The following is a 24,119-nucleotide window of genomic DNA, read 5'->3' as shown; positions in this document are numbered from 1 at the left end:
CAAGATGCAGCAAAACACTGAGCAAAGTTTTAATGATGGCTTTTAATATTTCTCAAAAAACTGTCAATATAGTTAATATTTCAACAACTGGCTGCTGTTTTTTTTTTTTAAGCTAGGCTAGGGTTTGGTATTTGTTCTAAGGTTTAACTTTGCAGGTAAGTAAGCCACTTTTGTCTTTTTTTATTCTTAGATAATCTTTACTATGCTTGTCTTTTTTAATGGTCTCTATTTAAAGCGAACATGATTATTTATTTTTTTTCATTTATGATTGTGGCTTTGCATTTAACTTGCGAATAATTGATAGCAAACCCTCCTATAAGTACCATCAGTTTAGGAGCCTTGGATATGAAACACTCCACAGATGTTTTTTTTACTGTTAATTTGTTATTATTTTCTTATCTTTTTTTTTTTTTAGGTTGCCCTTTATATGCGGGCAGTGAATGACATCTACGACAAGACTGACTTTAATGGAATCAAGTTGATCAACTTCAAAATTAAGACCCTTAGAGTAAGTTTGGTGCCAAAACAAACAGTTAGGATCCTCAGGCTTGCCTGAGGATCCTAACTGCTGCAGAGTTTTCTGTGATTTCACAAGTGCAGAAACAAACAAAACCTCAAAGAACTACTGTGGCACAGCCTCTCACACAAGCCTGTCTGATTCCTAACATGCCAGATTGTTATGATGCTCAAAAATAAAAGGTTTAAAAACAACAGTTACTACATTGCGTCCTTGTCAGTTTGGCGAATTAAGTAAACCTCTGTGTTTCTCCAGGTGATGACAACACAAAACAAGAAGGATCCTCTTAATCGACTGTTTATTGGACCGGAAAGTCTGTTGAGTCTTTACTCTGAGAACAACTGGGGAAACTACTGCTTGTCCTATCTGCTCACTAACAGGGACTACAGTGGAGTATTGGGGCTCGCATGGGAAGGCAAGGCTGGTAAGCTGTATAAATAATCCAAAATTCATTTAAAGGCCGTTTGAAACTGCAAAACGGAAGCTTTAAATACAAAATGTGTGCTTTGGTTCCATTATGTGGGAAAAAAACACAAGGCATAAAAGAAACCTCCGCTCTGCTCTGTGGGGGCCTATGAAAATATACTTTGCCTCGAGGGAGATTTCATACAATGGGTTGCTTGAATAACAAGCAAAGTCAAACACTTGAGCTTCTTCCTCAGCAGGACTTTAGCCTCATGTATCAACACTCAGTGTATAATAAAACTTATTAGATGGGATTCTTGTAATGTTCATTTTGATTCCACTTTAATAGTTTGATATTTTTATTTTCATGTTTATAAGATTCTATGAACTGAACAGTTTCATTGAGGATGTTTTCTTACCAGCTGCCTAAAGTGATGGATAAAACATTAGCATATGGACAGAAAAATACCTGTTTTATTTTGTGCATCTTTTTTTTTAACTTAAAAACTAAGTAGGGAGTAGCTTAAGAGGGAAAGAGTTTTCCTCTTTCAGGGGATACTCCTCTCCGTTTGATGTTGTGGCTCCACTCTTGTGACTTATGGCTCCCATGTTGGGAGGTGTTCAGCTGGCCATGCTTGCTCTAGTGAGCATCCCTTCCTCTTGACATTCCAGGGGCTAGCTCACCAGCTGGGATGGTATGTGTTTTCACTACCATGGTCCATCCAACTTCCAGCTCCAGGAGCTGGTGCCTTGTTGGTTGGATCTCTAGGCCATCGGATGGACTGGGTCTCAGCTTGCCCTGCAAAGCAAACCATGGTTTTGTTGCATGATGAGGGCAGTTTGTTGACCTATGTCTCACCCTGTGTGTCTTTTGCATGAGGCTGCAGCTCCTAGGCTCCTACCTCAATGCATTGTTGTCATTTGTCTGTCTGCTTGGAGCTCCTACCGCCACTCCCTCACCTGACTCCCTCTGATATTTCTTGCTTTTTGATGTGTTTCTGATGCTCCCACTCCTAAAAAAAAACAAAAAAAAAAAAAAAAAAAAAAACCTGGACATATCTAGGTAACACACTCAACTCCATACACACACAAAAACACTTTCTACAAATAAACAGAGACGAGCCTGTCTCACTGTGATCAGTAGTCTGCCATGACCGCCTGGAGGTTTGAGAAGAAGGAGCAGAAAGATACAAAACCACAGGAGACATTTTCATGATTGTAGTTCCCAAACATTGTGTTCTGGGTGTCAAAACAAGCATCGCACTTATACACGTTCTTCAATTCGCTTAGGGGAGGACAGAACGTCTAAATTATAGGTGTATGGTCAACTGTGGTTGATTTTAAACATGGAATTATATTAACAAGTTTTTTTTTTAACTTGATTATTACCAGTTTAGACAAAGCATTGCATTAAACAATAATATAATTCACATATTTTAGAGCTATTAAACAGCTGTAGAAAATAACTGTCACCGACACCTTTATCAAGAATATACGGTGTCTTGATAACAGAAAAACATGTTAATAACTCACTGTAGACCAAACAGAAATGTGAGATTAATACAAAACAGAGTATCTTTAGCTTAGTAAAGTATATAATATCTTTATGTTCTGCTTCTCTGTGTGAATTCCAGTGTGAATCTGTGCAGATTTGGCAAATCAAAGTATCGTTTTCAACTCCCAGGACTCCCTGTGTCTCTTAACATAAAGAAAAATAGCTGTGGGTTGTTCTTAACATTAATTACACAAACTTTGCAGTTTTACAATTTGTATTATTCATTAACTTCTGCTCTTATGTTTCAAACATCTGTGCAAAAATGACTTGTAGAAGCTTTTACACAACTTAAGGCAAAAAAAATCAGACGAAACTGCATAATACTTGTTTTTATTAGATCATTTCATCACACTTTGGCACACAGAGCCTGAGTAAACATAGTTCAAATTTAATCCTGCTGCTCATACAGGCTTTAGCTTGAAAAAGCAGAAAAACCATGTCAGAGGACCGAATCGTCAACATTCTGTTAAGATTTGCATGAAAATCTCTTTCAGCTTTAACTGTGTCCTTCAACAGAGCATTATAAAAGAGTTCCAGTTATCTAAACATGTTTTGTTGATCTAATGTTGAAACCAAATTCAGTAGCTGCCAGATAAAATAAGACAAACAGCCTTGAGTCCAGAATAGCATTGACATTATTTCAAACAAATTCCCTCTTCTCCTGCAATGGGCCTGCATCAGGTCTGAGTTTAAGACCCTAAACACAAACTGATCAAAAACAAGCATGAAGCAACTCCACTAACCTCTGCCAGCTCTACAGAGGGGACTATCTCTCAGTGTGTAGTATTATTTCTGTGCAGGAGGAAGTTATTTTGGGACAAGTAACCTTTCAGGGACTTTATCTCATGTGCAGCTTTCTATTGGCTAAAGTGGAGGGCGTGGAATGAGGCAGACCACCACGGTGACATGTGACAAGAGTTCAACAGACCTTTGCTACCCCCCCTAAAAACACACACTCATAATCATCCTATAGAGGTTCTAGCACCTTGCTGAGGATTGATGGCTGCATTCCACAGTGTGGTTGCCATGGAGACGTCTCACATGGTTGACGAGCACTTACACACATGTTCGGTTTAACGTCAGTGGATTATGTCCAACCTTCGAAAAGCGAAACACTCTACTCACTCGGGTTTGTTAGAGGACAGGAGTAATAGCTGGTCTGACCATAAACTCAAAGACCTCAATATCTGTAGAAAAAAATAACCCCCCTGAAATAAAGAACATTTCTTTATCTTTATCAAATTGGTTCAAAGTCCGTAAGTAAACACAGTTCAATTTTAATCCTGCTACTCATACAGGATTTGGCTTAAAAAGCATAAATACCATGTCAGAGGACCCGTTCGTCAACAATCTGTTAATATTTGCATGAAAATCTCCTTCAGCTTTAACTGTGTCCTTCCACAGAGCATAATAAAAAAGTTTCAGTTATCTGTTAAATCAGGTTTTGCTTATTTAAAGTTGAAACCAAAGTCAGTAGCTGACAGACAAAATAAGACGTTGTTAAATTGCAAAAGATATTCAAAGAACATAAAGCAATGAAAATGCATTTTGTCTGCATTAGTTCTGCAACATAGATGTCAAACAAGTGAAAGAAAACTAATGTCTGAATTTATAATCCAGCAATAGGGCTGCTTTTCTGCCTTTGATAAGACCCCTTTTAAAACGCTTGCTTTAAAATTCTTGGGTGTCTCAAGATTTGCAGCTATAAGATATATTTGCTCCAACATCTATGCATCTGATGGTGTAGCAATTTAATGTGAAACCCAGCCTAGACTCACAGCCACAGTGGCCTGTGAACATGGGCAGATCTACTGTAGAGGGTGGGCCCAGGGGGGCCAAGGATTTGTTGTTCTCATTGGGATTTAATCAAGCAGTTTTCCTCTGAATCAGAGGGTGGCAGCAGTGACACCATATAAAACTGACAAACAAACAAAAAATATAGCAATTAGTTATTTACAACTATATATTTAAACTATATACAAGAATTAAAATGAACTTGTAATGAACTCAGAATGTTAAACCCAGAATTCGAGGTGAGAGAGGCAGTGGGAAAGTTCTAATCGTTAATTAACATAAAACAAACAGAAACAGAACAGGAGAGCGGGGCTGTGGCTCACGGCGACTGCAGGAAGGGGGCGGGGCTCCGCCCAATCACAAACACTCTGGTTTGATAGTCCAGTCCAGCACCGTCACCTCTCCATGAGAGGTGCGCAGGGCCAATGGGCTTCCAACCAATGCAGCATGCGTAACACAGAGTGTCCCCAATGCTGCAGCCCCACAGAGCTTGCAGGAAGCAGATCCAAGTCAGGGGAAGACAGATCAGACAGGAAGAGTAGGATCCAGGCTTCCAGGAATCCTCAGAGAGCTCAGGCAGGTTCAGAGTCCGACAGAGTTCAGGAGCGTGCCTAGAACGACACGCACAGATGCAAACAGGCAGACTCGGTGGTTGAGAGGAAACAGAGACAAGACATTGAACCAGAATGAGCAGGACTTTAAACTGCTCTCCTTCTGCCAGGCTTACGGGGGAAAAAATGATTCTCCCCGCGTTCCGAGCCAAATCTATGAGAATTCCATGGGAAAGGAACGGGACACGATCAGGAGACGAGACAGACACAAAACCCTCTCTTTCCACTGGTCGCCAGGAACCATGAAAATAACTAAAAACTGACCAACAGATAGGGTTGGGAATTGATAAGATTTTCACGATTCCAATTCTCTTATCAATTCTGTGAAACAATGAATTTGGTAAGTGCACGGTGACATTCATCTACCTTCGCCTGGGACATTCTATTTCTGCCTGCCTCAGCGAAAACAGAAGGCAGTGAACAGGAGCTGCCATCCTCTGAGCCAGCCAGGCTACCTGTCTCGTCACAGTCATCTAAATCTAATGGAGAAGGCATCCGTTTAATGAAAAAACATAACTGTACAATTTCAGGAAATAAACTCATCTCCCCCTGATTTAAATAAACAAGTGTCACCTTTTCCTCGGTCCCTGAACTGCGGAGCAACTTCGTAGCATGTTTCATTACATCCATTGCAATAGCTAGAATCATGTAAGATTTCCAGCTACCAGTATTTCAAAATAAACATGCTAGCAATGAAGGTCTGGATTAACAAGAAAGGCACACTCCCTTAATAACCCCAAATACAGGCAGGAAATTGGTTTATTTCCAGAAAGGGAATTTACTAGGAACCACATTAAGCACAGCCAGTGATATAAAACTAGTTGCTTACCACCAGAGTTGCCTTCCATGCTGGTCGTAACTTTAGCTTCTGTGCAGAAGCATCAAATACACACATTCGTTAAAATGTATGCCATGTTGTGTGCGCAGGTGTTTCTGCATGTTGGATGGATTTCCTCCCGTGGGTGTAATTGCCACTTTGCAATGATTGCAAAGCGCCTTGTTGCCATCTTTCTCTTCCTTAAAACGAAGCCAAACTTTCAATCGCTATGACCTCTTTTGTTTTGCTTTTCTAGACTTACACCTGGTCACGTCGTACTTGCTAACTGAATGTCGTGTGCGTAACTTGCTTAAAAAATGTGATGTAAGTCGTGCTGCCCAGAGCTCTAGGCTCTGCTGCTGCCTGGAATCATTAAGAGAGTCTTTAAAACTGCAGTCTGTAACATTGAGGAGAGAGCAGACTTCGACTGAAAATTTGAAGAAAAACAGGTTTCACGCCACTCCCCCACCCTCTCTCTGCTTCACTCATGCCCCACCTCCAAGCTCCACCCCTCTCACAGCATCTGCGCGGCTACCGCATGCGACCAGAAGGGGGGGGCGGGATTCAGCGTGTGTGAGCTGTGATTGACACTTCCAGACGCTCCTCTGGCTGTGATTGGTTGTTTTGACTCGTCCCGAATTATTCTTTCCAGATTGAAATACAGGCAGTAGGCGGTACCAGTTGAAGCAGTTTTTTTCACAGGTTACATATCACATGTACTGCTGTCTGGGCATAGGGACAGTTTTAGCCAATATGACAAAAAAGTGATTTTTAAAAACTTACAGACTTCAGCTTTAAGCGAGCTGCCAAACGGTGCCATGGTTCTGAACAGAAACCGGTTTTCGATCCCCATCTAACAGACGAAACAGAATACAAACAAACAGAAAACAAAATAATGATCTGACCTCGATAGCTGGCCTGGATATAAAACCCCAACCACAGGTGGATGAGATGAAAAGTAATTAGACAGCCGGGCAGGTACGGCAGGTAAATGATATTAGCAATTGAGGTCAGCTATCAGAGCAGATCATGACAGAACTAAGAATTACTTTTAAGGTTTTGTAGGGGAGATTTTGTCTCTGCAGTCATCAATGAGTCTTAAGATAAAAAAAACAACAATTGATAAACCCATTTAATGTATATATTATATAAAGCCAAAAACAGATTTAAACACCAACGTACAAATATGTTAGTAACTTTATTAGCAAGGGCATCAAAAAAACTTGTCTGTCTTCAGTGGATATTGGTCCTTATCTGGCCACCCCTATGAAACAGGATAAAGCATACAGCGCCACAATATAAACATGCTACCCAAAGGTTGCAGCTATCACTGATGTTATCTTTGCTTAAAGTCCAATTAAAACAAATCCGCAGACATTAATATTGCTCAAATTCTTTCAAAAACTTCCACAAAGCATACAAGGGAACCATTTCTCTGAAGTCAAACGTCATTAACTTAAGTTAGCCCACTTCAGCAGTTGACAAAACTTGCTTTTAACAGTTTTGTCAACTGCTGAAGTGGGCTAACTTAGGGTGGAGCTACCAAGCTGCGACAAAAGTGAGCCACCCTAGGGGGCACACCCCGCCTTTTGGGAACCACTGGCCCAGAGCATGTTTGTTTCAAAGCCACTTCTGAGCTGACAGTTCACTTGTTAAAACAGTGACCGGACCAGTATTATCCTTAGTAGACTATATAATTTTAACTATAATTTTATAAAAGTTTAATTTATAGAACTGCAACCATCCTTTTAAAAAAACTTGATAACTCTATAAAGGCATTATATAAAAATGAGTATGACACTATTTTCAGGGTCTCGATGATTTAAATCCTCTCCTCTAGTTATCCGAAAATATATGTCACTCGCTGTAATTTAGGGGCACTGCAGAAAAACACATATGTTTAACCTTGGATCTATTTTTAAGTGTTTACAGAATGACTTTCACGCTTTGTTTTAAGCTTCCTGTTACCACATGTACCACACTGCAGGGGTTATCCTTGTAACGTGCATTTTAAGTACTTAAAGAACTCTTTAGTGTCCAGGAAGAAATATACAGGTGCTGGTCATAAAATTAGAATATCATGAAAAAGTAGATTGATTTCAGTAATTCCATTTAAAAAGTGAAACTTGTATATTATATTCATACATTACATACAAACTCATATATTTCAGATGTTTATTTTGTTTAATTTTGATGATTACAAATGACAACAAATGAAAATCTCAAATTCATCATATCAGAAAATTAGAATATTGTGAAAAGGTTCAAAATTGATGGCCCCTGGTGCCACACTCTAATCAGCTAATTAACTCAAACCACCTGCAAAAGCCTTTAAATGGTCTTTCAGTCTAGTTCTATAGGCTACACAATCATGGGGAAGACTGCTGACTTGACAGTTGTCCAAAAGACGACCATCGACACCTTGCACAAGGAGGGCAAGACACAAAAGGTCATCGCTAAAGAGGCTGGCTGTTCACAGAGCTCAGTGTCCAAGCACATTAATAGAGAGGCGAAGGGAAGGAAAAGATGTGGTCGAAAAAAGTGTACAAGCAAGAGAGATAACTGCACCCTGGAGAGGATTGTGAAACAAAACCCATTCAAAAATGTGGGGGAGATTCACAAAGAGTGGACTGCAGCTGGAGTGAGTGCTTCAAGAACCACCACACACAGACGTATGAAAGACATGGGTTTCTGCTGTCGCATTCCTTGTGTCAAGCCACTCTTGAACCACAGACAGCGTCAGAAGCGTCTTGCCTGGGCTAAAGAGAAACAGGACTGGACTGCTGGTGAGTGGTCCAAAGTCATGTTCTCTGATGAAAGTAAATTTTGCATTTCCTTTGGAAATCAAGGTCCCAGAGTCTGGAGGAAAAGAAGAGAGGCACTTCATCCACGTTGCTTGAAGTCCAGTGTAAAGTTTCCACAGTCAGTGATGGTTTGGGGTGCCATGTCATCTGCTGGTGTTGGTCCATTGTGTTTTCTGAGGTCCAGGGTCAACGCAGCCACATACCAGGAAGTTTTAGAGCACTTCATGCTTCCTGCAGCTGACCAACTTTTTGGAGATGCAGATTTCATTTTCCAACAGGACTTGGCACCTGCACACAGTGCCAAAGCTACCAGTACCTGGTTGAAGGACCATGGTATCCCTGTTCTTAATTGGCCAGCAAACTCTCCTGACCTTAACCCCATAAAAAATCTATGGGGTATTGTGAAGAAGAAGATGCAATACACCAGACCCAACAATTCAGAAGAGCTAAAAGCCACTATTAGAGCAACCTGGGCTATCATAACACCTGAGCAGTGCCACAGACTGATCGACTCCATGCCACGCCGCATTGCTGCAGTAATACAGGCCAAAGGAGGCCCAACTAAATACTGAGTGCTGTACATGCTCATACTTTTCATGTTCATACTTTTCAGTTGGCCAACATTTCTATAAATCCTTTGTTTTTATTGGTCTTCAGTAATATTCTAATTTTCTGATATGATGAATTTGAGATTTTCATTTGTTGTCATTTGTAATCATCAAAATTAAACAAAATAAACATCTGAAATATATGAGTTTGGATTTAATGTATGAATATAATATACAAGTTTCACTTTTTAAATGGAATTACTGAAATCAATCTACTTTTTCATGATATTCTAATTTTATGACCAGCACCTGTATAATGTAAAAACCATACAGTGGATTCACATAGATATGTTTACATTACATAGAGAATGCTGAGAATCTCCAAAAATAACTTTTTGAGTATTTGTTTCCTCAACTGTTTTAACCAGAGACCTCCACAGATAAACAAGCTCCCAATTCTTTTTCTCAAAAATTTCCAGTTTACACTCCGGCACTAAACATCTCAAATGGTGTCAAGGTAATTCTAAAGACTTGGTTATGAACTTTATAGAAACAGTTCTTCATTTGCGCAAAATAATCTTAAGCAACATCTGGTAGAAGCTAAATGTAACGTTAGGTTTCCTTTTTAACACTTACAGTTCAGCCTAAGCTCATTTTACAGTAATTCGCACACCTGAGGATATCAAAACAATTATGGATTATGTTTAGTTCATCAGTGGCGCCAACATTAGAGTGAATATAGGTCAGTGATTTACATGTCCTTGTGACCTGAGTGAGCAGGGTTACATGTGCACAGAAATGCAAATGTACTCTGATTACTGGGGTTATCAGATTTTGAGGTGAACATGTAAGCAGCAAAATGTGGTAAATAATACTGACATTGTATTGTCCCAGCTAGATTTCTCCTTAATAATGTGATTATCTTGAGTATGTAAACAGTACTCTCTGCAAATTGGTTTAAATCTGTGCGTATCCAAAGAAAAATCTGTAGAGATGCTAAAGGAGGATTCTTTTTTCTCTTTTTTTGCAGTTGTCATCTGTAAAACTTGCTTGCAAAATGGGACATAACTGGCTATGTAGTATTTATTTTGTTTAATTAATCATTTATTTACATTGTTTAATAGAAGGAGTGTTAGCTCAATTCTGTTAGCACCCTGTTATCTCTCGGGTCCAGGCGTGATTTATGATCTCCTCTTCTTTCAAACAGAAATGGGGAAAACATCCAGAGGTGCAGTCAGATGGGCTCTTGTCTTGGTGGAAGTTATTCAATCCTTTGTCAGCTGTCAAAGTCTTTTTTATACTGTCTGAGACATCCTGAAGGTGTAGTGCATATAAATGTGTTAGATGTGATATAGTGTTTATTTGATTTTCCAGTGATCAGATTTCCCCTGTGCAAGCAAACAGGCTCATTTCTGTGATTTTTCTTTCCTGAAATCAAGCAAACAAAACAAGGAGTTTAAAATTGAGTAAGATCTTTAATGCATTCCAGACAGATTAGGTCTTTTGTTTTCAAAGGTCAAGATAATGTAACAAAAGCGTGGTTTGATTCCTTTTGCGATATTCTGCTTTGAAAAGGTCGATAAAGTGTTCAAACAAAGGATGGCTGTGATGAGAAGCCACCTGATGCAGTTACATTATTTGCAGTGCATTTGTGCAACTTCCGGGGCCTGTAGAAAACACTCCCCTATCAGTAAAAAGTCCTCCTTTGTCTGTTTTACTGCTAGCCGTTTTATTTATGGGCTTCAACTTCCCCCAGATGTATCTGAGGAAATGCTACCATTGTTTGGTCATTTTAAACAAATATACATGCAAACTGTTTTATGTCAAACCACATCTGCTTAAGTTTTTCTAGCTGTTGTTTTCAACTAAGAAGTGTGCACTGCGTGTAAGTGATGCAGGTTGTGATCGAGATCTCTTTATCTAATGAGACTGATAAGGAGCTTTAATTTTGTCTCCTGTTTGCGGAAAATACAGAGAGCAAAGGAAAAAAACAGCAGCCCCTCTCTGGTAAATCTGCCAAAACCCACAGCAATCTTTCTAAGAAACAAAGCTCCTCGAATGGTCTATGTGAGGGGGTGGGAGGGCTGTGTGTGTGTTTAATGAAACATCATTTTGTAAAGTTCGACAAACATGTGGCGCTGTCTTTGAATTTCAACAACAGTTTTGTTTTGGCATTGAGTAACTAATGTGTTTCAAAAGGAAATAATAAGCAACTTTAAAAAATCAAAATTATTGAATCAGGCACCACTTCATATTTAGAAATGAATAGCAAAAAGCTCACATATTGTCAGTTATTGTTTTAAGACTACCTGCCTACAGAGGTGTGATATAGAACAATATGAGGATTGGGTTTTTGCACTGGTTTTTGCAATAGAAAGTAAATACAGACCCATTATCCCCAAAATACAAGCGTTTATTAACAAAACACTTGTACTTCCAGTTATAATGCTTTGGTCAAGAGACTTTTAAATTGATTGTAACATATAACTAAAATACTAAGTAAAAACAATAAAAAATAAATTATAAACTTGATAACATATATAAAACTGTAAAAAAGCAACAAAAAAAAGAACATGAAAAACAAAATACAGTGGTTTAACAGGACTGCCTGGATGTAGGTTATATTTAGAACCAGAGTTTGTTATGGGGAATTTAGAAGAGGACAAATTAGCTTTAAAACTAATTTAGAAAAACATTTTGTCATGATCGGTTCTCTAATGGAGACCCAAAGATGCAGAACACCACTGACGGACACAGGATGAAAAGTTTAACAGGTTTATTTGCACAGTTTCACAGAAAATGCAGATGGCTGGTTCGGGCCTGGATTCAGGTTTCACCGGAGTCTGCGTGAGAGACAGCAACGTTAAGGACTGTTGACGGAGTTTGGTTTCCAATGATGCACAGATAGTACCTTGTGGTTTCTTGAGGTTCTCTTTGGGAGAGTCACTGTTGGTTCTGGAGAAGGATTTAGTAGCAGAGTCCGTTAGCTGCTTCAACGTCTCACGTCTAGCTTGAGCAGACCTTGGCCTTGGTTTCCCAGCTCTAGCCCAGAGCTGTTTGGAGTTTGACTGAGAATCTTCAGGGTTTGGCTCTGAGGGTCGGCTCGGCAGGTTAGCTCTTCCAGAGCTTTCACGGAGGAAGCACAAGTTTCCTAGAAGCACAGAAACAGAGGTTAGAATCCAACTAGGGATTAAGGTCATGGAAAATCACTGAGATCTAGGCTTTAGCGCTGACCAACTGGAACAACACTGCGGCGTTGAGGCAAGGTCTGAAGACAGCTTATGTAGTGGATCCTCTGATGATCTTGATTAGCAGCATCTGTGCAGGAGGCTCCCTCAGAGGATCCACGGCGGACTCTGCTGGAGAAAGATGGGATTTTCTCCAGCTCCCAACACATTTTGTATCTACCTAAATTTGAGAATGCAAAGCAGAAGAAAATAAAAAAAATATTTTTTAAGTATAGTACATTAGTTTGTAGCATTTAAAGGAACAATGCCAAAAAAGTAAACCCCTATGTCAACATGCCAGACAGATGTAAGAAACATACATATACAAAAGAAAAAAAAAATTGAGGCCTAGGTATGAATGTCCCACAAAAAGTCACATTAAATACAACAAAAACATTTTAAATAAATACTTAAGTTATGGGTTGTCAATATTTACTCTCCACCTTCTATTAACGCATCTGGAAGGTCTGTTATTTCCATATAGGCAAGGAATTATCTCCAAATCTGATCCAATAGCTCTTCTTTACCCTTCAAAGTGTAAGATTCCCCTATCCAAAGACATACATATAGTTTTTTCCAATACTGATAATCCTTTAGCTTATAATGAGGAAATGTTAAGTAGTTCAATAGAGTTATGGTTCATATAGTTGTTTGGTGGCTATATTTCAAGAATTAACAGTTTTGGATTCCCTGGAATATTTACGTTTAGTATGCTTTCCATTCCAATTTCTATAGTGTTTCAGAACTTTTGTACCCAGTGACATTCCCACAAGCAGCTCAACAGAGCCCTTCGGCTTTATTTAAAATCTTTTTATTGCACTTATAAAAGAGAAAGGGCTCTGTTACGACCCGTCTAGGGTTGCCAGACCATAACATATTAAAGAGTGGATCCATCCTCTTCCCATCCCAAGTAGCTCACACATACGAAGTTGCACCTCTTTAGAAAGTGATTTATTTACAAAAAGGAAAATAGTTTTAAAGTTACATAATAAGTGGAGTAAATGGCTTCAGAGAGAGCTATATGCCAAAAATAACAAAAAAAAGGCAACTGTCTAAAACAAAGAAATGAACCAACTTACCTACTGCAGTATAAGTAAACAAATGACAGTCACCTTACCTCCCTAACTAAGAAAAACAGGAGAAAACTTAAACAACAGAAATGGCAGCTCACTCTTACAAGCTCCAGAATGTTCAGGTGTTAACAGTGTGGCCAGTTGGGAAGAGTGGAGGACGGAACCAGGAAGTCCACATCAGCAGCCTTTTTATAATTGTCACTTCCAGGAAGCCACCAATGGGATGTGATGTCGTCATCGTCCTGGAACCAATCAGCAACTGGCACCTGCAGACTTACATTTGCACACAAATTAACACCAGCTGTAACAGGCTCCCTCTTTGAATTTGGAACCTTTATTCGCCCATGCCAGGACGCAAAGATCAACTGTTACACCACAAAACTACTTCTTCTGCTACAGATACTACTCCCGCTATTAAGAGTGACCTACTGTAGGACCCAGATCAGCTGCACCTGAACTAAAGTAATCAGATGTAATATTTAAACAATAGATTTGAAATGACTTGAAAAATAAGGTATAATGAATAAATCAATAAAATAGTGAAAAAATGATACTAATCAAAATTAAATATGTCCAGGTTTCAGTATTTTGCTGTGCAAGGAGAACAGCACACACAATTTCCCATGCTAGTAAGGACTATATGGACATGTTTAATGCACGTAGGTAAGAGTGGATGAAAGTAAGACAAATAAAACAGAAATCATTATGTTTCCATACCATTAGTGTGATAGTGAATTAAAGTTTGTTGCACATTTCAAGCACAACCCAAAATATACTTGCAAAACAAAATTAAGTTAACTATATCTAGATTGCTTTAGCCTAAACTAATTATCTCTGTTTGGGAAAAAAAAAAAAAAAAAAGAAAGAAAAACATCTTTAAATGCATCAACATGGAGAAAACAATGATAGTTTAATAGCATGATTTAGAGAGATTGCTATTAGAAAATATTTGCCTGGCTTTTTGAACTGTTAGGTCACTTCCTATCCATCCTTCTACCCCAATTCAACCAGCTGTTTTGTGTTGTAAGAGGGGCATTTAAACTTATTCCATATCTCAACTAGAAAGTGTGCTGGTTCTAAAATGGGTGTGTAGGTTTTGATAACAGTCGTGGGGTGGGGGCAGAAGGAAGGTAGCATAAAACTTATGCAACAACTCCAAACTGCAATGAGTCTCCCTTCTTGGTGAGAACTGATTTTAAGCTCTTCCATAGAGTTTGCACTATGTGGGCATTTATAGTCTTTCCAAACCCTGCAAGCTACATGTTTCAACTCTTTGTAAGTAATCATGGATGACGGTTGTGTGATATTTTAAGTAGTTTTTTAACTCGAGCTTCGAGGACCGCTGTCCTGCACCTTTTAAATACAGAGTGGGAAGAGCTTGACTGCATGCTGAGGATGGGATTCAGCCATTTGATTAAATTATTGAAGCAAAGACACATCTCAAATGCACAGGATGTCAGATTTCAGTAACTGGAATCGAGGAAGCCTGACCTAGCACAAACCAAGGCGTTTATGCATTTAAAATTGAGGGATGAATAGATCTAAGGAAGGATTAGTAAAGCTGCATGAGATCAGACTGATCCAGAGAGTATCTGTCCAGTGCCTTATGTGTCAACAATTCAATTTTAAGACACATTCTTACATTTTTTTATAAATCTGTTCTTTCATCATCCTTTATAGCTTTGTCCAGGATCTGTTAATTGGAGCAGCATTCTGAACAGAGACACTCAGACCTTTATGAAAACCACACACTTGTCTCTGCTTCTTCTTTTCTCTACATTAGGTAACTGGGGAGGAATATGTTCACAGTATACGGGCCTCCGTAATGGCCGTATGTCCACCCTGAATACGGGACTGATCACGATTCAGAACTACGGACAGTTCCAGCCTCCTCGACAGGTTCAGTTGACCTTGGCACATGAACTGGGTCACAGCCTGGGATCTCCGGTCAGTCCTCTTTCCTAACACTCAGCATCCACACCTATGTATAACTCTAAAATGTGTTTATTAAAACTATCTTTAAAATTGGATCAGGACAATTTCAATTTCAACACAGACTATACCAACAATAATGACTTCTTGCTTTTTATGTCTGACTTCATATTAAAACACCACACCACTTTAACTATTTAACTTGTCATTAATTGCTTAACTCCAGACTTGATTATTTCAGTGAACCTTGTAAGGGGAAAATTGGTTAAAAAAAAATTTTATGATTGTGTTTTAACCAGTAGTCGCTTTCCTCTCATTCTAATCTGTGCTTCCATCTATGTTAACTTAACCTGTGGCCATGAAACTCTGTCAAACTAGATATATAATATATTAGCATGTAAGAGCATGTTAATACAACTAGGAATATTTTTACTAAAAGTATTGCTTTCAAACAATCCTATTTCTTATCATTTCTGCACACCCTTTGATTTGTCTATTAACACTTTAGTCTTAATAAATGTATTTAAAAAAATAAATTGATAACTGGAAAACAAATTAGTCTAAATGTTTTCCCAGATTTTTGCAGCAAAACAACCTTCCTCCCATCTTTTTAATATAGTCGCGTTTGGAATTATTATTAAGATTTCTCCATTAAGGTTTTAAAATGAAGTTTGATTCATTTACAATTTTTAATACTTCTTTATGTAGTTTCATGTTTCATTTTTCAGAAATAGATTTTTATCCACAAACTTCATGTTTATTTTTCCCTTCTACAGTGCCCCTTCCTGCAGGTCCATATTTGCATCTTAAATGTAACATTAACAAGTGCTTTTCTTTTATTTGTTTATTTATTTCCTCCAAAGACATCTCAGGACAGTGGCCTAATCACTTCATTAAACCCAGATTCATCCAGCATGAAGTAGGCATACCTGAACAATATAGTACTGCCGCCTTTTATGTATGACCTTCAAATATTTGGAGTGATTGTGTATTGATACTTTGGTAGGTGAGCACCCACAGTACTTATTTAGTTTTCACAACACCTGTCAATAAAAAGAAATACCATGATCTGACTCAAAGTAAATATTTTTTACTAAGCATACATGTGTGTTTGCATCAGGCTTGAACAAATTGTACCTGTTCACCTGAAAAGACACTACAGACTTTGGCCTATTGATTGTCTATTTTAGAAGAGACACTGGCGTCACCAAATGAGCTCTGATGTCACTAACATTCATCCATCCATTTTCCGTCATGCTTTATCCCTCCTGGGGTCGAACGGGGTGCTGGTGCCTATCTCTAGCTGCCTACTGGCAAGAGGCAGGGTACACCCTGGACAGGTCACAAGGCAACACAGAGACAAAAAGGACAAACAACCATTCACGCACACACTCACACCTAAGGAGAATTTAGAGAAGTCAGTTAACCTAACGTGCAAACTCCATGTCACTAACATACAAATTATTTTATATCAGATTAAGAATGCAGCTCATTTGGTCTTTGACGTATTGTCTGACATGACTTTCTAATTATAACCCTTTTCACTCTTTTTATGCCATACATTTTTTCTGGAAATATATATACATGACTTTTACAAATAATAATTGAAAGCACAATAATTTTGCTTTCAATCATATTTGCTTGTGAGCTAAAGGTCCTGTGAAAATACAATAAAAAAAACATAATGTAGTGTAAAATTGTAACACATGGCAAGAAATAATTCAAAACAGAGAACATCATAACCAAGGAACTACTTTAAGAAAAACAAAGCACTAACATCTGCTGTATCACATCTCCCTCTTATTACCCAGAGATTTAGGCTCTGGCTAATTCAGAGGGGAGCATAAAAGTGTCATTTATTACAACTGTCACAGTAATCAGGAGCAGATTCAATAAAACCATCAAGGTTAGTTCCATAAATTTTTATATGTTCATTTTAAATATTCAGACTGGTTTATTAACTCTACTAATGGTCTAAAGTTCAAGAGAGGGCGAGTTTTACCAAATATTGCATCACAATACAGAACAGGAACCCGCTGCTCTGTCCTGGTTGTCCTGCATGAGGAACATCCCATTTCCTTCTTGTTTTCTGTTCAGTGATGAACAGAACATTTAATCGCGACAGATTGCTCCGAATAGGTTTTACATTTCTGAAAACCTACTAAGTAGTTTAAGCTTCACCACATCCAGCTGAGAACATTTTTCTGACCTGTAACAATTTTGAGGTCAGCAATAAAGGGAGTTAATTTCCACATCTGTAATAAAAAATGGAGCAGCATCATTCCAGTTTGGTTAGATGATTTGTTTTCTCCCGCTGTTTCTCCCAGCTGTTTAAAGTCACAAATTCACAACAAGAAGATATCCAAGTCTGTTATTTTGTCTGTGCCTCAGCATGATGAGGGCTCTAACTGCGGCAACCTTGGCTCCTCTGGTGGCAAAGGCCGCTACCTGATGTTTCCACACGCCACAGACGAGGTGCGCGAAAACAACGACAAGTTCTCCCCCTGCAGCATTAAACATATCAACAAGATCCTGAATCTGAAGAAAGATGAGTGCTTCGTGGGTGAGACACAAATACTAGCCCAACTGCATCTTTTGCTACGTTTAATACTCAAGCTGTAGAACCTCCTTTTAAAATCTTTTTTTTTTTCTCAGTCAATGATCAGCCCATCTGTGGAAACCGTATTGTGGAGGAAGGTGAGGAGTGTGATGTCGGTCACAATGACACAGATCTCTGCTGCTTCAGTGCTAGAGAGGTTGTAGGAGTCCAGTGTCGACTTAAGCCTGGTAAAGTCTGCAGGTATTTACTGCTTAAAACGTGTTAATCTAATCTATCAGCTTTTAGTTATTATTAACATATTGAGTGCCCAGCAAAACCATGCAAATTAAATTTAGTTTTAACACTTTGTCAAGTTACAAACACAAACCCCTGTGTACGTATCTGGTCCACAGAATCAGCCCTATGTACTCTTTGATGCTTTAACACTTTTATTCTGCCCCCTCCATGTTTATCTTGGGGGGTTGGGTAGGGGTATATGCAGCAAACTGCAAACATGACTTAAGGTTTTTTTCAATAAGGGTTTTGTTGTTGCCGCTTTAGCAAAATGGCAAAAAGAAAAGCTGCTTTTTCTGTTTACAGATTCTCCTGCCTGAGCTGAGGATCTCTGCAGCTCCTGCAGAGTTACCAGAGGCCTAAAGGCTGATACTCTGATTAGTCTTGTCTGTATGAGACACATTAGTTTAGGGGGACTATATCTTAGATAAATTGTAATCCAGGAGATATTCAGAGCTTGGGATTCTGTTTTTCTGTTTTAAACACCAAAACCTGCTTTTTGTGCTGTTTCACCAATTTTATTAATATTTTTTGGTCATTGTGATGTTTTAATTTGAGCTTTTTTAAACAAAGCTCTGAGGTCTTTACAGAACAACTATATTAGTAATATTATACATACATGCTTCATTTTTAGGTCATTTATTAGCTGACTGGTGGGGGAGCTTTATAGGTTGAGTAAAGGTTTGAAGGGGACCCAAATGCAGGGACTGAAGCTCATGGTGGTTTCTAGCAGATTTAATAACAAAAGGTGATAACTGACGCAAAACTCCAAAATAAAGAATTACCAAAATAAACAGAGGGACATCAGGAAAAACACACAAGGAGCCAGGAAATGACAAGGAACCAGCAAACAGTGACTGAAAAGGAGGTGTATAAATGGGAGACTGAACAAAGGCCAGGCTAATCAGATCAGATCAAATCAGATTAGGAGCAGGTGTGGACAGAGGAATCAAAAAGCGAGCTATGGGAAGGAGACTGACACAAGAAGGCAAAAGAGGGTAAAAAAGAAATACTTAAAAACTCAAAATATAACATAACCAAAAACAAAATGGAAATTAAACAAATAAACTAGAAAACACAAAAAGACATGAATCAAAGTATAACTGAAAACTCAAAAAGAAAACTGTGCAGAATCATGACAGCGCTCTTTCCGAATTTTTATTTTCAAAAAAGATTTTTAAAATTATCCTTTGAACTATTTATTTAAAATCATTAAATCATGTGAAGTTCTAATGTGATAATATGTAGGTAAAATGCATTGGGAGTGAATGTTTCCATAATAGTGTAAATTTTTTTACCTGTTTCTTTATCAGTCCTAGTCAGGGCCTGTGCTGCGGTCCGAACTGTGAGTTTAAACCTTTGGGTCAGATGTGCGAAGAGGAGGCCGACTGTGAAAAGGAGAGCATGTGTTCAGGCCTCTCTCCATTCTGCCCTGAACCAGACCCCAAGGACAACCTGACAGTCTGCAGCGAGGGCACACGCGTCTGCCTGAATGGGGTGAGGCACAGCCACGTTTTAGACTGTGACCCAACTCTCTTTCTCCATTACCCAACAATTCAGGCAGCAATCCTGCAAAGCCGGTCTGCAAAGGGAAATGCTTAACCTTTAGATCCACACTGAGAAAGGGGAAAAAAACTGCTGTCATGATCCCAGTTTGACATATCCAGACTCTAAAAGATTGATTTATGCTTACTAAACTCACAGTTAAACTTGTTATTTGTTTATTAAATTCACACATTTGTGAGCTTCCTGTTTTGGTTCTAGCCTAATTATTTCAACAGCCATCTGGGATTAATTTGACAAATCACAACAGAGCTTTATTTGCAAACAACTACTGCAAAGAATTAGTGGGAAAGTAGCTCCGAATCACACACCTCCGAATCCTGTAGCATCCAGTACACTTTTTTTTCTAAGTGAATTTATTCCAGCTGTGATTGTTGCTTTATCCCTCTCCAGATGAGCAGATTGCACTAATCTCTGATGACCTGATTTAGTTAAAGGAATTGCAGTACCTGGAAAAGGTTTCTGAGAAAAATTATTCATGCAGAAATAATTAAGAAACAAAGCATGATTAAGGTTTTAAAATGTGTCAAGATTTCTGGTTACTCTTTTTTTCTGAAAATTGTATTTTGAGGCAAAAAAAAAAAAAAGTCAAAATATGAATGGAGAACAGTAAAGGACAGAAAAAGACTAGGGAACAAATTGTGGAAAAACAGAACATGAAAACATAGCGATAAAGTCAACAAAGTTCACTGAAACAAAACCAGAAAAAAACAAGCAAAAAACAATCCAATTCAAAACAAAATCACTCCAAACTCATTGACTAGGTCTAGATCACATTTGGAAAATATTCCATATATGGGATAAATATGAAACACTTTCTCCCAGCCATCCAGAAGGTAGGCTCTAAAACCATTGACTCCAGAATTTGACTCCTAATGTAAAAGTAATTTTTCCAGATGGAAAATTTCTCAGATTCTGCATCAAATCAGGCTAAAGGATTTCAATTATTGAAACACTGGAATCCTGGTGACTTTGATGCAAGTTCTTGACCTTTTTACTTCTAATTAAAGATTGTGTAACAAAAACTCAGCTAATTGAATTCAACATGGTTTAACCTGAGCTTGAAGCCCCAATTTACTCATTAAAAACTTTTTGATATATTGCTATTTGCTTCATCAGTGTGAATGGGTGTCTGGTTCTGTCTGCAGGTCTGCTCTGAGTCTGTGTGCATAAAGCACGGCCTGCAGCAGTGTGACTGTCCAGGATCCAACATGAAGGAGAAATGCCACGTGTGCTGCCAGCAGCCTGGTAAACACAGAACCCTGTGTCCTCCACCACTGAGCATTCTGTTTACAACTCTGAGCCCAAACAGCTTATCCAGATGTTCTCTCCTCTCCAGATATTTTTCAGTCTATAAATCAAGTTTTACTTTGATCATTAACACATTTGTATTTTAAACAATGACCAGACACTGTTACCAGTTTACCTTAACATATATAGATACCCTACAATACAATAGATAACACAGCCTAACTGTGTATGTTTCAGGTAAGCCACAGACATGTGCCAGCACCTCCTCCTCGGTTATGTCCCGTCACTTCCAGAAAAGGTTGCTGCCTCTGGTTGCAGGCGCTCCTTGCTCAGGGAACCAAGGATACTGTGACAAATTCCACGTGTGTCGGCTGCTGGATGCAGACGGCCCAATTGCCAGACTGAAGAACTCTTTCCTTCATTTGGATGATTTTGACGATCTGGGGGAATGGATGAAGGTGATTTTTTATTTTTATTTTTTTTTAATTGTATCTTTTTTTTTAGGCACATAATAAAAACTTTTGGTTAATGAGGTTGACTGGTGACTAATAAATAGAAAAATTAAGGTTTTAGTGATCAACAAGGTTATTCCCTATTCATGCTGGATATTTACCCACTCTACTTTGGTGGAGTTAATAATTTCTCGAAAGCTGAACAGTCTGTAATTTCCGGCTGGGATTATTAAAGTATGTCTGATTCTGAGTTCCCCTCCATATCCATTATTCTATCTTATTAGTTCAACGCCCCACTCACACCGGCAGGCAAACAGACCCACACTATGACGATCCCACCACTTTTCTTGGCCGTTGTTGGTAGCCCTAATGCTCTTTTTTCTAACCACACCTTGTTTCCTTCAAAAACACTTGTGTGTCAGTGTTTTTCCATGTTTTCAGTGTACACTATGCGAAAAAATTAAAGAACATTTTGTAATCAGAGTATAGCATCAAGTTAATTAAACTTCTGGAATATTTATTTGGTCAGGTAGGTAGCAGAGAGGGTTGTGATTTAGTTTCAGCTGCTTTGGTGTTAATGAAATTAACAACAGGTGCACTAGAGGGGCAACAACGAGACGACCATGAAAACAGGAATGGCTTTACAGGTGGAGGCCACTGACATTTTTTCCCCCTCCTCATCTTTTCTGACTCTTTCTCACCAATTTTGCATTTGGCTAGGGTCACTGTCACTACTGTTCGCATGAGGCGCTACCTGAACCCTACAGAGGTTGCACAGGCAGTCCAACTCCTCCAGGATGGCACATCAATACGTGCCATTGCCAGAAGGTTTGCTGTGTCTCCCAGCACAATCTCAAGAGCATTGAGGAGATTCCAGGAGACAGGCAGTTACTCCAGGAGAGCTGGACAGGGCCGTAGAAGGTCTACTACCCATCAGCAGGACCGGTATCTGCTCCTTTGTGCAAGGAGGAGCAGGAGGAGCACTGCCAGGGCCCTACTGGTGTGAATGTCTCTCACCAAACAATCAGAAACCGACTTGACAAGGGTGGCCTAAGGGCCTGACATCCTCTATTGGTCCCTGTGCTCACAGGCCGACACCTTGGAGCTCGATTGGCATTTGCCACAGAACACAAGAATTGGCGCATAATTTTTTCACTGTAATTTTTTCTTTGAATTCAGCCCTCTGTAGGTCAATGATTTTCATTTCCATGAAATGATGTGGCATCCTTTTGTTCCTAACACATCACCCAGTCCATATCAGTATAAATAAACAGCATGATTTTTTCCCCCATTGAGATCTGATGTGTTTTCAAAGTGTTCCTTTAATTTCTTTGAGAAGTGTAGAACCCTAAGCTTGTTTGTTTACCTTCCAGCCATGATCATCCTCAGCATTCAGAGTTTCCATTGCAGTTGTCTTTGAGGTTTAGTTTTACACAACAACGTGGAGAATCTGGAATGCTCATTTTGTTTAACCACTTCTCTGGTGGTTTTAACACAGCAGGGTTCCTGTAATCTATTTCACTGACCGGACAAGTAGTCTATCATCATTAACTCTTGATGTCGTTTCACAAAGATATTTTAATGGAAAAAAGAACAAAGGTGCACGGAGTTAACACTCTGGTAAAATGCCTCAGGACGTTTTAAAAAACTCTGCCCATTATTACACAGACAGTCCTGTTTAGGAGAGAAAAAAAATCTTTGACAGATGTGTCCTTCTACTTACGAATCGGCTGGTTTGAACTGTGTTTACAAAAGTTAGTGTTGTATTAATATATACTACTGTTTCAGCTATGAGCTAATTTCCACCTGCAGGGTCAAAGTAGAGCAATATGCAGATATATGCATGATACAAGATAGTGTAGTTTGAAATTTATAATTTTAACAGTGCTATGAATATTTTGTCATTGATTATTCTTGTGAAGATTCTCAGTCATCCAGGTCATACTCATTCCAAAAATGTTAAAAAATTGAAAAAGCTTCCTGGATGGGAAGTGAAACATCAACAAACTTGGAAAGCAAAGTTCAGTGTTTTTTTTTTTTTTTACTTTTTCATAATTGATTATGCATTTTTTTTTTTTTCCTTCTCTGCAGGCTCATTGGTGGGCTATCCTGATCGCTATACTGGTACTGTCTGGAGTAATGGGCTGCACAGTCTGCCTATGTGGCAGGACCTTGAACACTCGGGACCTGGACTGACCCTTCATATATATGATGTTGATTACAAAAAAAAATTATTAATCTCTTTTGCAGACAATAGGAATTTAATGTATCTGAACAATGCTAAAGTGATGCATTTAGAAAGCCTTGTGCTGTCTTGCAATCTGAGATCTTGAAATGACCTCTGTGGGTGCTAAACACCTGCTCAGCTCTCCTCATGCTAGCTTGTCACCTGATATCTTTGTATGATTTATTTTTATCTGCTTTTAGCAATCCTTAGGGAGCTGGTTCGCAGTAAAGGTTCCTCGATACTTGTGCTGTGGAAAATGTTTCCAGCCACCATGCAGACCCTGTGTAGATTTCTTTAAAGGGTATTGCAAGCTGTATTTTAGGTTGGCCATCTAATTGCACCTGTTACTGCAAATGCTGAAGTTAAGTAAGTGGATTTGTGCATTGGATATTGTCCATCTTTCCATCTTAGTTTAAATTAGTGAGCATATGGAAAGGATGTCTGGAGTCAGGGCTTAATTATGTAAAAGGTGAACATCTGACAGCAGTTCAGAACAGACTTGCAAAATGA

At 38.8% G+C, this 24,119-nt stretch overlaps 1 protein-coding gene and 1 long non-coding RNA gene across 2 annotated transcripts in view; one reads left to right on the top strand and one right to left on the bottom strand.

Moving 5' to 3' along the window:
• The window catches only part of si:ch1073-396h14.1 (disintegrin and metalloproteinase domain-containing protein 10), a 40,528-nt gene extending 16,409 nt beyond the window's left edge, over positions 1 to 24,119 (top strand). The window contains exons 7-15 of the mRNA XM_038281078.1: positions 416 to 508; positions 773 to 941; positions 15,135 to 15,298; positions 17,675 to 17,846; positions 17,939 to 18,083; positions 19,430 to 19,613; positions 20,828 to 20,927; positions 21,168 to 21,388; positions 23,474 to 24,119. Coding sequence (XP_038137006.1) covers positions 416 to 508; positions 773 to 941; positions 15,135 to 15,298; positions 17,675 to 17,846; positions 17,939 to 18,083; positions 19,430 to 19,613; positions 20,828 to 20,927; positions 21,168 to 21,388; positions 23,474 to 23,578 — 1,353 coding nt within the window. The 3' untranslated portion in view covers positions 23,579 to 24,119. The remainder of the gene's footprint in view (positions 1 to 415; positions 509 to 772; positions 942 to 15,134; positions 15,299 to 17,674; positions 17,847 to 17,938; positions 18,084 to 19,429; positions 19,614 to 20,827; positions 20,928 to 21,167; positions 21,389 to 23,473) is intronic.
• Positions 336 to 3,270, bottom strand: LOC119780854. Its single transcript, XR_005280455.1, has 3 exons — positions 3,221 to 3,270; positions 1,825 to 1,935; positions 336 to 1,721 (listed from the first exon to the last, which is right to left on the bottom strand). It is a non-coding gene; the product is annotated as an uncharacterized LOC119780854 (long non-coding RNA).

Source organism: Cyprinodon tularosa, unplaced genomic scaffold, assembly GCF_016077235.1.
Source record: "Cyprinodon tularosa strain WSP-4 unplaced genomic scaffold, ASM1607723v1 ctg167, whole genome shotgun sequence".
NCBI classification, from domain to species: Eukaryota; Metazoa; Chordata; class Actinopteri; order Cyprinodontiformes; family Cyprinodontidae; genus Cyprinodon; species Cyprinodon tularosa.
The sequence above is the reverse complement of the archived record's forward strand: the minus strand, read 5'-3'. Positions and strand labels throughout refer to the sequence as shown.